The sequence below is a fragment of the Piliocolobus tephrosceles genome, chromosome 14 (genome assembly GCF_002776525.5).
Source record: "Piliocolobus tephrosceles isolate RC106 chromosome 14, ASM277652v3, whole genome shotgun sequence".
Lineage (NCBI taxonomy): Eukaryota > Metazoa > Chordata > Mammalia > Primates > Cercopithecidae > Piliocolobus > Piliocolobus tephrosceles.
In genome coordinates, this window is record NC_045447.1 from 21,996,300 (window position 1) to 22,012,689 (window position 16,390).

At 40.9% G+C, this 16,390-nt stretch overlaps 1 protein-coding gene across 3 annotated transcripts in view; it reads left to right on the forward strand.

Moving 5' to 3' along the window:
- ASTN2 (astrotactin 2) overlaps positions 1-16,390 on the forward strand; it is a 997,023-nt gene that overhangs the window by 372,604 nt on the left and 608,029 nt on the right. For all 3 annotated transcript variants that reach the window (XM_023223654.2, XM_023223656.2, XM_023223655.3), the window contains one exon: positions 3,909-4,055. In XM_023223654.2, coding sequence (XP_023079422.1) covers positions 3,909-4,055 — 147 coding nt within the window. The remainder of the gene's footprint in view (positions 1-3,908; positions 4,056-16,390) is intronic.

Genomic DNA, 16,390 nt, shown 5'->3' on the forward strand with positions numbered 1-16,390 from the left:
ATGCCAGGGGCCTCTCACTACCTTTCGCATCTCGTCCTCTGGACCTGTCTCATCTTCCCAAGAGTTTATTTGTACTAGACTCATCATTACATATTTTTCCCCCAGAATAGACTCCATAAAATTTAGATAAAAAACTCAGTGCTGGCCAGGCATGGTGTCTCATGCCAGTAATCCCAGCACTTTGGGAGGCTGAGGTCGGTGGATCACCTGAGGTCAGGAGTTCAAGACCAGCCTGGCAACACGGTGAAACCCTGTCTCTACTAAAAATACAAAAATTAGCTGGGCGTGGTGGCGTGTGCCTGTAACCCCAGCTACTTGGGAGGCTGAAGCAGGAGAATTGCTTGAACCCAGGAGGCGGAGGTTGCAGTGAGCTGAGATTGCGCCTCTCCACTCCAGCCTGGGCAACAAAGGGAAACTTTGTCTCAAAACAAACAAACAAATAAAACAACTCCAGTGCTGCTGTTAAGTGTTATTTTAGGGGTTTTGCTAAATGATTAGGCTGGGGTAATAGGTTGACTTTTCAAGATGAGGTCTATGCAAGGTGCCAACCCTTAGTCCGTATTCTTTTTAGTAGATAATGTTGATGTTAGATTGTTTATGCTATTTAGTTGCTAAAATATACTATAAATATTTTATCTATTTATATTTATAAATATCTATTGTAAATATGTATGAAACAGCTTCTTGTGGCACTCAAATAAGAGATAAAACATGTTCCTTTTTCTCTGTAGTTATTTTAGGTTTTAGAGATTCCCCATATCTGGACACTGGAATCATCTTTTTATTTAATTTAATTTACTCTTCTATTTACCATTTATTCTATAACTACAATAACCACAATCTCATGGATAGTGCCTACCATAAGCCATGTATTGTCCTAGGACTGAGAAAAAAGACAATGGTCTTATTCTTAAATTAAGCAACTTCTGGGTTCCAGGTGGTGATTTTGGCATAAGAGACACAAAGATGATGAAGGTGGGATCTTCTCCCTCAAGCAGGTCCCTGTTTGTTAAGAAAAATATATTTCCATACAGGCAATACCCCAACGGGCTATTGTAAGGGTTCTTGTTCTGTTGTAATCCAATGTTACAATAGCCGATGTTCTGTTGTGTGGCCAGTGTTGGATGTTGGCTGGCATACTTTTTGATTGGTCAGCATCTATGTTATGTTGGTTGCTAACATTATTACTGTCATTTATGGGAGTCATCATGCACTTACTGAGATTCTGCAGTGAGCCAGTCACTGTGCTATTCATTGGGACATAATGGTGAGCAAAAGACACTGCTTGCCTTCAAGGAGTTGGCTATTTACTAGACTCTAGTGTTTGGAATAAGGTATGAAGGGAAGCACAATGAATATGGGTAGTTTATCTACCAAGAGCATACGAAATCTTTATATATGGTGAGTCTCAAAGAGTGATGTGGTGACAAGGGAACAAATGGATTTCTTTCCAAAAGGAACAACACCTACACTAATGTTAACATGATGAAGAGTGTTAATGGTAGGAGCACTGCAGTAATTCAGCCCTGCTAGTCTTTGGGCCAGGTGGGAGAGAGCACAGGAGGTATGAGTGTTGGGAGTCTTCATGAAAGGCCTTGGGTGCCAGTCTAATGAATGTGGATCACATCCTGTGACCAGATGCCGTTAAACAGCCTGAAAGGTTTCGGCAGGGAGTGCAGTGAACAGATATGCGTGCACCTCCCTTATCCCACAAGCAAACAGACAATAGAAAAGGTGAAGGGAATGAGGTGAATATGCTAAGGACATAGAATAAATAGGACTACACAACTGTTTAGATGCTGTAAAGGAGGAAGACAGAAACTCAAAGGTGACATCTAGGTTTCTGGCCAGGCTAAATGGCAATGGTTTCAATAAGCTGAGGATCGCAGGAGGGAGAGTCTTTAAAGAGAAGATAATGTACCCTGTTTTGAACATGTTATTAATATATTTGACATGCTAATGGGATAACCACAGAAAGATATCCAGGAGATGAGAGACAAGGTTTGCTTAAAAAAAGAGCCTAGCGGTAAAAAAAATTGGGGAGACATTGCTCTAAAACTGGTAAGCAAAACCTTGAAGAACAAAGCCTGGCTGGGCGCGGTGGCTCAAGCCTGTAATCCCAGCACTTTGGGAGGCCGAGACGGGCGGATCACGAGGTCAGGAGATCGAGATCATCCTGGCTAACACGGTGAAACCCCGTCTCTACTAAAAATACAAAAAACTAGCCGGGCGAGGTGGCGGGCGCCTGTAGTCCCAGCTACTCCGGAGGCTGAGGCAGGAGAATGGCGTAAACCCGGGAGGCGGAGCTTGCAGTGAGCTGAGATCCGGCCACTGCACTCCAGCCCGGGCGACAGAGCAAGACTCCGTCTCAAAAAAAAAAAAAAACAAAGCCTAAAGAATGAGAAACAAACGGGGACTCAAGACAGCCTCCATAGAATGTCTTTGTTGGCCCAGTGTCCTCTAGCTGTGCAGATCCGATCTACTTTTACTATTATATCCATAAAATTGTCTTTAATTTTCAGAGGCAAAACCACCCTCCCCACTCTCTGCCCTCTCTTCTAGGTTGTAACACAATTTGTCTTAGAATCTAATTAGCTTTGGATAATCTTGACTTTTCCCCCTAGCCTATAAACTCCTGAAGAGGAGAGATTATTCTTCTGCTCTGTATGTGTCTCACATAGTAGCTGCTCAGTAAAGGCTTGTGAAATTCATTTGTGCTGATCAGCTTCTAACCATGAAACTCTTCTAAATGACAGGCATTATATACAAATCATGCTGTGTAATTGTCACAAGAACCCCCTGAGATATTTATTATCTTCATGTTACATATAAAGAAACTGAAGTGGTGGCCAGGCGTGGTGGCTCACGCCTGTAATCCTAGCACTTTGGGAGGCTGAGGCAGGTGGATCACCTGAGGTCAGGAGTTCCAGACCAGCCTGACCAACATGGTGAAACCCCGTCTCTACTAAAAACACAAAAATTAACTGGACATGGTGCCAGGGGCCTGTAATCCCAGCTACTCAGGAGGCTGAAGCAGGAGAATCACTTGAACCTGTGTGGCCGAGGATGCAGTGAGCCTAGATTGCGCCACTGCAGTCTAGCCTGGAGATTGGAGATCACACAGTCAAATGAGGGCCAAAGCCCAATTGTGAACCCAGAATGATCTAACTCCAAAGCCCATGTTTATTTCACTAGGCTCTACTGAATTTAACAGCAAGGTATCTTCTCACTTGCCTCTAAGGAGAATGAAGGGCTTCATTTCATTTTTTTTTTTTTTTTTTTTTTTTTTTTTTTTTTTTGAGACAGAGTCTCGCTCTGTGGCCCAGGCTGGAGTGCAGTGGCCAGATCTCAGCTCACTGCAAGCTCCACCTGCCGGGTTTACGCCATTCTCCTGCCTCATCCTCCCGAGTAGCTGGGACTACAGGCGCCCGCCACCTCGCCCAGCTAGTTTTTTGTATTTTTTTAGTAGAGACGGGGTTTCACCTTGTTAGCCAGGATGGTCTCGATCTCCTGACCTCGGGATCCTCCCGTCTCGGCCTCCCAAAGTGCTGGGATTACAGGCTTGAGCCACCGCGCCAGGCCTAATATCATCTAATTGTAATTAAGAATGACCAACCGAATTGGGAAGGGAGGAGTGAAAATTGCCATGAGTTTCAGGAAGCCTGTTTCTTTTATGTTTACCCAAAAGAATCATAAGAAGCCCATTTGGCAGAGTGTTAAACCAAGGCCCAAAGAGGGCCCACTGAGGTGTCATAGCAGGCACAAAGGTTAGAAAACATGATTTTCTTTTCTTTTCTTTTCTTTTTTTAGATTCCCAACTGGAAAATAATAGAATTCCCAAACTTGATGCCGCTCCCATTTCCTCACCTCATGGAATTTCGTGTCTCTGTGTGTGTTTGTGTTACCAGGTTTACTGAAAAGCCCAGTGAACAAGACAGCCCTGACATTGATTGCTGTGAGCTCCTGCATCCTGGCCATGGTGTGTGGCAGCCAGATGTCTTGTCCACTCACTGTGAAGGTGACTCTGCATGTGCCCGAGCACTTCATAGCAGATGGTAAGAGCCGAGCATTGCAGATGCTCCACACCTACTCAGCACCTTGCACCCCTGGCTGGTCAAATGTTTCTATGTATGGCCCAACGTTAGAATTATTATTATATATATTACAGGGGGAAAAAAGGAGCATCTAAAGACCTTGGAAGAGGATCTTATCATTTGGAGTCTGGATTATTTGAATTAAAGACTACTTTTACTTTTTTATTTTTTTATTTTTATTTTTTCTTTTACTTTAAGTTCGGGGATACATGAGCTGAACGTGCAGGTTTGTTACATAGGTATACATGGGCCATGGTGGTTTGCTGCACCTATCAACCTGTAATCTAGGTTTTAAGCCCCACATGCATTAGGTATTTGTCCTAATGCTCTCCGTCCCCTTTACCCCCCACCCCCTAACAGGCCCCAGTGTGTGATGTTCCCCTTCCTGTGTCCATGTGTTCTCATTGTTCAACTTCCACTTATGAGTGAGAACATGTGGTGTTTGGTTTCCTGTTCCTGTGTGAGTTTGTTGAGGATGATGGTTTCCAGTTTCACCCATGTCCCTGTAAAGGACATGAACTCATTCCTTTTTATGGCTGCATAGTTTTCCATGGTGTATATGTACCACATTTTCTTTATCTAGTAAAGACTGCTTTTAACCTATGAGCAACAATCAAGTTTAAAAAATAAAGGAAGAGCTCAAATGTGAATGCAGAAAGATTGAGCTACTTCGGAGAACCTACTGGTTCTTTTGATTGTGGAACCATTTCAAAATAAAAATGTCCCCCAAAGAGTATTTGCTAATTAAAATCATATGACAAGAAAGACTGTATGAGTTTTAATGGAATTTCCTGAATGTCCTGGATAATATTTATATTCTCTTTCCCTGTAAATATACTTTACAAGTATCTTATATTGTACCATTTACTTTTCACCCAATTAAATTGAATTAATGAGACATTGTAGCCACCTTAGTCATTAGCAAAGCATGATCCAAGGCCCTGATTAAGGTGGTTGCTATTTATTGCTAAAGTGCCCTCCAGAAAAGTTGTCCCAGTTTACACATTCCAGGATATGTTGGCGTCTGTTTCTCAAACACTTCTCACATGGCGTCACCGTCTTCAGATGTATTGAAGTTTGGCATAATTATACTAAAGAAGGCATACCTTAACTGTGCAACTGTGCAACTTAATACATTTTCAGTTTTAGTACTTTTTACACTTTAAAAATTGTATACATTTTACACTTTTTAAAATGTATCCGTCTTGGTGAGTTTGAAGATAAGTAAATACCCATGAAATCAACACCATAAGGAATGCCATAAACAGAGCCATCACCTCTAAAAGTTTCTTCTCACTCTATATTTTTGTGATAAGGACATGTAACAGGATTATATATGAATCTACACAGATAAAATCATAGAACATTTCCAGCACCTCATAAGGTTTCCTCGTGCCTCCTTCCAGTTAGTGCTCTGTAGAGGCAATAAACTTTCTGACTTGTAGCACCTTATTAGTACCATTAATTCTTAAAAATATTTTTGCATTTTGAGATGTACTGAATGTTTTTGAGATCCTTACCCGCTATTTGCCAGTCTTCCTTCAGTGAAATTCGATTTTAACTCCATGGTTTAAGTCTCAGTGTTCAGAACTTAGCACCATCCTTTTAGTATATTTTGACCAGAGCAAAGTGGAATTTTACCCCCATTCTCTGAAACACTCAAACTTCTATTAATGCATCCCGATTGTTCCAGCTTCACCATAGTGCAGAAGCCCCTGCTTGTTTTTCACTGGGACTGCAAATAAGTTCATACACATTCAGAACTTATATTTCTTATTTCATATACATTCATTTGATTTTCAGACCTATGTACATACAATACTTCAACTCATCTTTAATGAGTCATATGTGCACATAAGACAGGTCAATATGTGGTGGGGGAGATGGCAGGGAATGGTGTAGGAAAGCAGGAGGAACAAAATTTATAGAAGCAAATAGTTTTGTGGATTATGCAGCTAGAAGAATTGCATATCCCTACCCTTCATCTCTCAGCTGTCACTACTCATTAATTGTAGAATGTTAAGACTTAAAGGTGTTCAAGTTTTACATATTTATTTTCATACATGTAGAAATGGAAGCCCTGAGAAAATAACTTGCTCAAGGTGAAACAGTTTAATGGCTAAGAGCACAGGCTTTGGAATAATACAAACATTAATCCAAAGGCTTGCTCCATTGTCTTCCTCTTTGATAGCAAAGTGAATTCCCCTCTCTGAGCCTCTGTCTCTGCATCTATAAAATGTGGATAATAGTAGTACCTACCTCACAGGAGTATTCTGAAAACTACAACTCCTGCTTTTTATCATGTTCATCAAATTTTCAGGTAGCATGTGGCTGAGAAATGGCGAACAGTTGGAGAATAGCAAAATCAAGGCATTACCCAAGAGGGCTACAAACCATCTTGATGATTTGGAAGGATAGACCAAAGTGTGGTGAACTAAAAGGTGCCCTTTCTCAGTGTGCCCAGTGTCATAAACTTAAAATTTTATAATAGCCTGTGAAATTGTCTGTTTCTGCCTCTAGACTGGAATCTCTGTGAGGGCAGGAATTATGTCTTTGGGGAGAAATATTATATTCCCATTGATAGGCACAGTGCCTGGTCCGTAATGGATATTCAGCAAATATGTGTCCAGTAGATGAGTGTTGCCTGAATTAAAACTGAGTTGTTCGTTGTTCTATAGGATCCTTCTAATAGATCTCTAAGCACACAACAGATACTGAATCAAAGAAAACTAAGGCAGATGATGCATAGCCATCAAAGATGTTTTAAAATGGACCCAGGATTTGCCTGCAGATGCAGAAAGAACTGTTGTGAAACAAGCAGTTTTCATACTGACAGATCTCAGATACACCATGTACAGCACACCATGCAGACCATGTGGCAAGGCACCCATATCTGTCAGCAGGCAGAGGGACCAAGTGGAAAGCATGGGAAAGAGCCTGTCTCATGGTATTGCAGGAAGAAATGGGTGAGGCAGTGTAAGCAGGGTAGACAGATTTGAGATTGGCTAATTTGAATCACTTTAGTAGGCTCTGGGGTTTCAGAACTGCTCCTGATTGCTTGGTATCTGGCTCTAGGGTGATGAAGGAAGAGAATATTCCTTCCCAATGTGTATAAGCCATATAGAGGAGATTACTGGAGTGTAGGTTCTGGATTGGTTAACATTCATATGAAAGAGATGCTCCCTGGGCAAGTCTTTTGCTTTCTCTAAGATATGACTATCCCTGGAGGGGAGGGCTCTCCCCAGTCAGGAGGCTCAGATGCCAGAGCATCAAGCTTACAGAACATAAGAAAATAAAATTAATACAAAAGAAAAAGAGAAATAACTACGGAGTGTACACATCCTGGAGATGTGATGGAGCAAGCTTAGAAGACAGCGTTGGGAAGGCCTTGTCCACAGTATCTTAGTCTCTAGGCATAATGGAATCTCCATCCCTTACATGCCATAATATCTTGGTAGGAATGTGTCCTTTCAAATGAAGTAGGTTTTGGTTTGGATCTAAATTTTGTTGCTTAGTTACTATGAAACATAGAAGAGTCAAGTTAGCTACCTGAGTCTCATTTTTCTCATCTATCTGTAAAATAAGGATTATTATGTGATGATTGAATGTTATAATGTGTATGAAGTGCTTAGTAGAGTGTCTAAAACATTGTTATAGCCCAAAAAATGGTAGCTGTTATTACTCTTATTATCAAAACAGTTTGTAGAGAAAGAGACTTCAGAAGCTGGAATATGGCAAGGCCAGAAAATATACAAAACTAAATAGGTGAATTTAGCTACTCTCAGTGAGGTGAATGGAAGAGGGAGTACATTATATGCTCTGTTCCAGCCAAAAGTGACTTTCCCACTTGGAGATGTTAATACTTGAAAGTCCTCCATCTCTGGGGCTCAGCAGGAATCCTGGGAATATCCAGCATTTGAAGCCAGGTGGATGGCTATCTGGTAATTCCAAGCAAGCTCACCTTCCCCAGCATGTTCCTGATGCCTCCTTTGGCAGAAACTCTATCAGCGCTGCTCATCTCATTCCTCCAAAAGCTCTCCAAAGTAGTCTTTATTATCCACCTTTGGGAGATACAGAAACTGGGATGTGAAGGGGAGTAGAATCAAATCTTCTGTAGGAATACAGAAGGGTCTAGAAAACTGATTTTATAAATTGTACTACTGGAGTTTCCAGCTCTGATTTCTGGAGATAGGAGGGTGTTACCTAGGGGGATGAGAGGGAAAGTGATAACAGTGCCTATTTTCTTGAACCCATGTCATCCCTTAGCATTGATATTTATAAATGTGGTACAACCTAACATAAATGTGGTAACAAACAGAGATGGAAAGTGCACAATTCTATGATATTATATATATATATATATATTCACCCACATCATAATACCGGCCCCTTAAGACTGGCAAAGTTTTAAAAAACATTAAAAACAAAGTCTCAATGAGGCCTGTCGGGATGAGGGCAGCTCATGTCAAGTGCAAGAAGCTCCATTTGAGACCAGGTCTCCCACGGACCAAAGCCAGGGCAGCTTGCATCCTTTTTTAGTCACACCCATAAGTTCCAAGCTGCCAAGGTGCTGGCCCTTCTTCGTAGAGAGAGCTCTCAGCTACCCTTACACGTTGAGCTGTCCATGGTGCTGGATCACTGGATGGGGCTGAGTAATGGGTCCTGTCTTCCAGGAGAAAATGAATTCTGCCCCTTGTGTTACTGCATAGTTATACTCGATGCTTACTGTCCATTATAAAGAAAAGGTCATTATGACATAGCACTTGTGCAGAGCCCAGCTGGCAAGAGTTCTGACACAGTTCCTATCCAAATCCTTGGCAAATCTCACCCCTTCTTTTATCTGGGCTTCTTCAAAGCCATCAGTGGCTTTTTGCCCTCCTAAGCACACACTGAAGAAATGGAACATGTTTGCATCTAAACAGCCTTAAGCTAGCCTTGTTTATCCAGCTGCGAACTACAAATCATCTGCATTTAGGTCATCTGGGGAGATAATTCCCAGAACCAGTGAGTCAGATTCTCTGAGGGTAGAGCCCACATATTAATATTCTTTACAAGAACCCTCTAGGTGGTCACTTATCAAGGCTTTGAGAGCTACATCAATAACTCTGTAAGTGTTACTTTTTTTTCCATCTAACATATGTGATCACTTCTTCAGACCCCTTGGAATTGTTATAAACATCTTTAATAAGGGTCTTTTGTTTCCTCCACCTTTGACTTTATCAATGCCCTATTAATGGAGCTGCCTCATAGCATAACTCCAGTAACTGTCATTAGCATTGGATATAATGTGGGTGGTCTATTCTTAAGATTTATAACATACTAACCCTGATCACACAGGTTTGGACCTTATCAAAATTGCCATGCAGTTAGCCTTATTGAGAAGTAGTTATTGGTTAATATTGAACACCTATCTTAGCTGAGATATTAGTTTATGCATCTACTGAAGTTCCCTTTGTAAGTCAGTATATATTCATCCAATGTAGTCAGTCAATAGAAGATTCTACTTTTAAAGGAACAAGCTATCCAGGTGAAGTAGGTGAGATGGTTCCACTCCACTGTAGGCAGATAACATTACACCTAGAATTCTCTGTTTTGTTCCAAGATATGTTATACATTGGAAGTTATTCAAGTGAGAATATTTGACAGTCAAAATATTGAAAAAGCACTGTAGGTACCTAATGACCTCTTAAGGAAAGGATGGAAGACATTCATTCAATAACAAGAGTTGAAGAAACCTAGACAGGAAGAAAACTTACTATTATTGAGTATATTATCTATTGAGTAGCATACAAAGCACTTTACATAGGGTTCTTCCTTCAATTCTCATAGCAAAATTGAGACTCTGGATTTAGTATCCTCATTTTGCATACATGAAAAGTGGGGCTCAGGGATGCTAGGTGGTTTTATGAGATTAACACATAGATGACATGGTATGAAAACTTAAGTCTACCTGAGCCCCCAGTCTAAGGTTCTTCTATGCTCTAAGCTTCCAGAGAGGAGACCAGGATAATTATTATTTATTTTGAAGAGAGCAGACTAGTTCTGCAAGTCCTAAGGAAGGAAAACGAGAGAGCTATATGGGTGATGAGTGTGGTCAGGGATGGGAGAAGATGAAGCCTCAGTTTGGAAATGTCTTCCTCTGCTGTTGACTGTGTGACTTGTGCTAGTTACTTAAACATTTTAAGCTTCAGTTACATTATCTATAAATTGGGGATAATAGCAGTACTTATAAAGTTATTATGAAGAATAAGTGAAATAATATAAAGCTTTTAGCTCAATACTTAAGACCTAGTAATGGTTCAATAAATTATATAAATGTCAGAAGTTGTAATAATATTTTCTTAATATTGGAAGGGGGGTCATTGCAAGGTAATGAGTTCCCCATCATAGAAAATCTCCTGAGAATAGATGACCACATTTTTACGAAGCTGTAGAAGAGAGGGGAAGAGGTGCCTTTGGCTTTAATACATGATATTTTATTTTGGAGCCATCTTATCAAACTGTACATTTTAAAACCACTTAATTATTTTAGGACTTTTGGAATACATTTGTTTATTCTTTAGTACTTCACCCAGAGTCTCACCAATTCTTTGCCTAGGCTCAGAAATGGGTGAAAACAAGGGATGTCTCTGTCTCTTGAATACGTTACTTAGCTAAATTCACACACACACACACACACACAATTTTATATATTGATATGGTTGTTGCATCAAAATACTTATGCTAAAATGTTTTTTGATTTAGGTGAATTTAAGTGGTTAACATCATGTTTTAGGTTGAACTAAGTTGATAGCCAAGTCTTCTCTGTTCCCTATGACTGAGGTATTTGGGATCTGAGTATTCCTTCTTAGCCCATGAAATCATAAGGACAAATGCCCACACATTGGGATGGCATGGTTCGCTAATATGCCACACATGTAGCTGGTTTTGAGCATAAAATTGTGAATAATAACACTTGCCTACATTTATTTGCTCTCATCCCTACTTGATGTCTTCCATCCCAGAAGAATGAGATAATGCATGGCTTCATGCTGTTAGAGAGGAGTGAGGTCCATCATTGGCTTCAGAACTAGTTTGCAGTGATTTAAATACATGGAAGGAGTATTTTCAATTCTTAGAAGGGAAAAATGACACCGCATTGTAAGTGGATCCTTAGCCACAAACTGCCAAATGCTTTATTTAAAACAAGTAGTTCCTTGGACATCCTGCTCTCTGAAATCATCCCAGGCTTTGTTTTAAAATGCTCCGTGTTGACTGCAGATCTTTGAATACTGTGGAACATGCTTATGGATGGAAGTTCTGTACAATATGGCTTCTGTCTTTTTCTTTGTTAACACATTTGCACAGCTTTGATACTGTTTAGACAAATAGACTGTCTTACCTGGTATCTGCCTCTCTATATACCTTTGCTTGTACATTCTTCTCCATCATGTATTTACATACACGGCAATCTCACCCATCTCTAAGGCATAACTTATTTTGTTCCCTCCTCTTGAAAACCTTCTTCAATGAGTCCCCCAGAGATAAATAATATCATCTTTCATGAACATTACCTAGAACTATATTGGTGCATTTCTAATGACCTCAGTCTACCTCCTATTACTGTTACTGTTATGTAAGTGTCATTGACACAACTGCCACAGTCCTACAAACTAGCCTCCTGCTTTAAATCTAGCTTCTCTCCTATCTTTTCTTAACAATGCAAACAGAGCCATCTTTTACAATGAAAAATATCAATACATTGCTTACATGTATTGCATACATGTCATACTTTCCATAAAACTGTTTATTGTCTTCTTTTGTACTTGTTTTGTACTTCTTTTGTACTTCTTATCGTGGCCTTTGCATCCTTGCAAGGTCAGGCCCCTGCCTGCCTTTCCAGTCTTAACTCACAACACCTTTCCCTAAATTGGCTCCTTAAATTTCTCTGTTGCCTCCTGCCTCAGGCCCTTTGCTTATTTACATGTTGTTTCCTTTGCCTGAAAACTTCTTCCCACATCTCCAGTTTCCCTCATTTACCCTAGGGTAATAGACTTTCCTTTTTTACTTCCCAGCCTCTGTTAGCTCCCTTATGAATCATTCTCCTTGAGCCCTGCTTTTTTTCTGTATCATACTTATTTCAGTGTATAATTGTATATTTATCTAGTTACTGTTGTTCTCTCTTGCTAGGTTTCAAGTTCCATAAGGATAGAGATTATATTTGTCTTGCACATTATGTTCAGAACCTTGGACAAGGTCCAAAACATACTTGATGCCCCCTAAAAACTTTCATTGAATTTTTTTTTAAATTAGTTCAATGGTTAGACTTAAATTTTTTCAAAGGCAAAGACCACAGCTTATTCATGTTCTAACTTATTGTGATACCCAACAGGGGTTCTGACTCAGTAGGCATATAAGAAATTGTGTCTGTAAAAAATGAAGTAAGAGAGGACCAACAGGTGGACCCAGATGCCCTAAGAAGATACATCAAAAAGAATGACAGTGCAGGAGGTCTGAGGCTGCCTCTTCTTCTATGATTGACTTCACTCCCCAAGGATGTTGCTCCCATCCCCAAAAATAAACTCCAACCAAATTCACACACCCCTCCTTAACACCAAAATGAAACAAGCTTCATCCCGGAGCTCAGAAAGAGGGGAAATATAAATTGAGCTGAGATTCAGAACCCCCATAGGGGAGGTGGCAATGAAATACCAATAAACCATATTAATATGCTGAAATCAGGGAGAATAGCTTGAACTCCAACCCAGACTTAATAACTATACGTGAGTGAGTACAGGGAGAAGGCAAGGCTAGGCTTCAGTCAGAATTAAAATGAGATCTGTAATGAAATTGGTAATATAATTTTAAACTGTGAAAACTTTTTTCCCTTCTTCTTTTTCTTGTACTTAATGGCCAGCTTGCTCGGCAATGGCTGGGAGCTGTGGATACCACCTAGAGTAGATTTTTTTTTTCTCCAAATCTCTTCATTAGGAAAGTCTAAATCCACAAAACCATGGAAGAAAAAAAATGCTTCAAGCCATTTTCTACCTTAAATAGTAACTGATCCCCAGGTTAAAGTGACAAGTGGCTTGAGGGAGAACAAACCCAGAAAAACCATTCGAAGCAGCTGAACATGTTCAAGCTTTTAAAGATACCACAGCAGCCAGTGGGACTGGGATTTTTAATGACACTCTGTGCTAAGATGTTAGCTTGGCTTCCAACCAGAATGAATTGTTACTAATTTTCTTTCCTAACAAAAGAGATAACTGAGTTTGACGTCCAAAATTGGAGACTAATTTCTGTGTTTTGATAGCAGATTGAGTCCAAAAATATGTTCCCAGGAACTGGGGCAGAGGGTTGTTGCAAGGAGTAGGCAAACTCAATTTTCTCTCATTAATAATTCCATTCTGTTGTTGTGAAAAGAAGGCCGCTTTGACTTTTAGAATGGAAAGAGAGAACTCAGGGTGGGAGCTGTGATGACACTGACTTCAAGTCTATGGAGTTAGTTGTTCCATAATTATTGGCTTAAGGTTTGCAAAATAGTGTAGAATTGAGGCAGTGGAGCAATCCACAGGGGAAAGAAGGTAGTATGGTAAAGACATTAAGTGGATTGATCTGTGGCCCAGGAGATGTGGATTCCAGACAGGTTCATCTGCTTTCTTCAGCGTTTTTTCTTTGCTTCAGGGTTTTTTAAATCTAAAAACATGCTAATACTCCCTCCTTCAAAGAGTGTTAGTGGGCTGATTCACTTAAAAGCATTTCATCAACTGTGAGGGTAGTTATGATTATGAGAATGTTGTGTCTTTACCTCACTGTTTGTTTACAGCTTTAATATGTATAAAGAAAACCTTAGGGTTAGAATAGGGTCTTAGCAGGTAAGGCTAGGCAAGGAAAAGGTAGAATATTAGGGAGGTTGGCCTCCCTTGGCTAGAAGGAAGATAGATAGTTAAAATGCATTAATAACACCATTCTTTTATTCTTATATAGTGTTCTGCTTCTTCCCTTTCTTCCTTCCTCTTCTCCATTTTTTATTTTTTTTCCTCCTATGATCAACAAACATTTGCATACCATACTGTCTATGGCATGCTCAGATACTGGGGTGGAGAGACAGATGAAACACCATCTCTGGCCTTCTCCAGCTTAGTGGTGGTGGGACATGCCAAGTCGATAAATGATGGAACTCAGTGTGAATGATTCATAATGGAATTGTCCTAGATGCTGTGGGGACACCGATGAGAGGCAAACAAGTATCCCAAGCTGGAGATGGGAAGAAGGTGTCTTGAGGAGGTGCTACTTGAGCTACATCTTAGAGCCCTTGACACTTATCTGGAGAAGGGCAATGGATGATGGCAGGCTTCCCAGGGAGGGGCATGGACACATGTCAGTGCATCCTATAGACCTGTTTTTCAAACCTCCCAATGGTTACAGTGATTAGAAATGTTTACAGAACAGTTGCTAAGTGCCAGGTCCTATTCTAAGTACTTTGCAAGGTATTACTTGTTTCATTCTATTACCTCATGAAGTAGATCCAGTTATTATCCTCAAATTTAAGGGACACATAAAAAATTTAAAGGTCATGTTTGCCTAGGGAGGTTATATGACCACCTTAGTGTTACACAAGTGGGAAGAGATTGAACAGAATTATTTTGAATCAACACCCACAGAATGTGATAGAGAATTTAATGACTAAGATCATCCTCCAGCTACTCTGTGAATTCACTCCAACTGTGGACAAATCTCTACTTCTTCAGGATTCAGTTTCTTCATTGTAAAATGTAGGAGGGGAGAAAGGTGATACTTAAGTTTCTTCCCTGCCCCGATATCTTAAATGGAGAGGGAGAAATACTGGGGTTCAAAGTCCCCCTTTACTTATCTCATGATGGACATGACCTTCCAAGTCCTTATGCAGCCATCACATTAGTGTCCCCAGTACTCTCTCTTCAGACTGGTTTGGGCCAAACTGCCATCAGGCAGCCCCTTGAACAAGAAGGTAGGGGGCAGAGACAGCTGAGCAAACAGCTGAGCCCACAAGTTGCCATTTGAAGAAAGCTTAGAAGGATCACATCCAAGCTTGTGGAGGGACTTCAGGCTCCCAAGGCTGCCTGGATGAAAAATAACCTGGTGGGAAGCCTGGCCCCTCCCCAGCTTCCCCTCTTAGTCACAGCTGCAGAGGGACCTTGAACATCTCTGATGCCAGTGGGAGTTTGGGAAGGGAAGAATGCATTGTATTCACATGGGAAAGGGTAAGATGGGAGGAATAATTAACACCTGTGCATCTCTGCGCCCCCTTCCCCAACCCTGCTTTCCAGCAAAGCCTTGCTATTTGGCTTTTCTCCCCAGCGCATTCCTCTGGATTATGTAAGCCAAATATATCTGCAGCTGCTCAGCCTTGGGTTTTCCAGAAGCTCTTGGCAACTTTCTGAACCTCAGCTAATGGCTGGGGCATCTCACCATCAGCTAGAGTGATCCCCAGGGCCTGGACCATCCCTGAACCTTCTATTTATTCACTCCCTGGCTTTAATTCTGGCTCCCATTTAAACTTTATCAGTGAGTCTATACATTCAAACTTTCAGCTGACATTTGCTGAGTGCCTGCTCAGGGCCAGGACTTAGATTCTGGAACAAACTCAGGCACAGTCAGCATTAAAGGTGGGTGAGGTGGGGGAAAGAACATGGGATTTGGAAGCTTAAATCCTCAGGTTTAAATCTACACTCCTCCACTTACTAATTATGGATCTTGGACGAGTCGCTGTACTTCTCAGAACCACCAATTCTACCATCTATAAAAGTGAAGCTATAAGCCCCTGCCTCACAGGGTGGTGGCGAAGGTGAAATAGAGAGTGGCATAACAATAGCCAAAAATAGATGGTTAGAAAATGCTAATCACACCCTCATAGGGATCATGTGTGTCATTTAAAATGATACACTAACTATACAGCAAAAGGCTGCTATGGAAGGTAGATGATAATCTGAACCATCAGGTCATATAGATAGTCAGCCAGGTTGCCAGGGAAGCTTGGAGTCTTTTCCACTGGGAAGATGTGGGTAAAGCTTCAGGGAGCAAGAGGATTTTGCTAGGGTCTTTTCCCATTTGAGGAAACTGGATGGGCAAAGATTGGGAGTGAGAGTGCACTTCTGTTGGAGGTGGGAGGAGAGAGGGAGGACAAGAAGGGCAATCTTCCAGGTAAAAAGAACAGTATGAGTAAAGGTGTGGCAGGAGCAGGTAGCACCCAGCAAGGCTGGGGCTCCATGGGGGCATGAATGGATCTAATGGGAGGGTTACCCAGGAAGAGCAGTTGGGATTTTATCCTAGAAGTT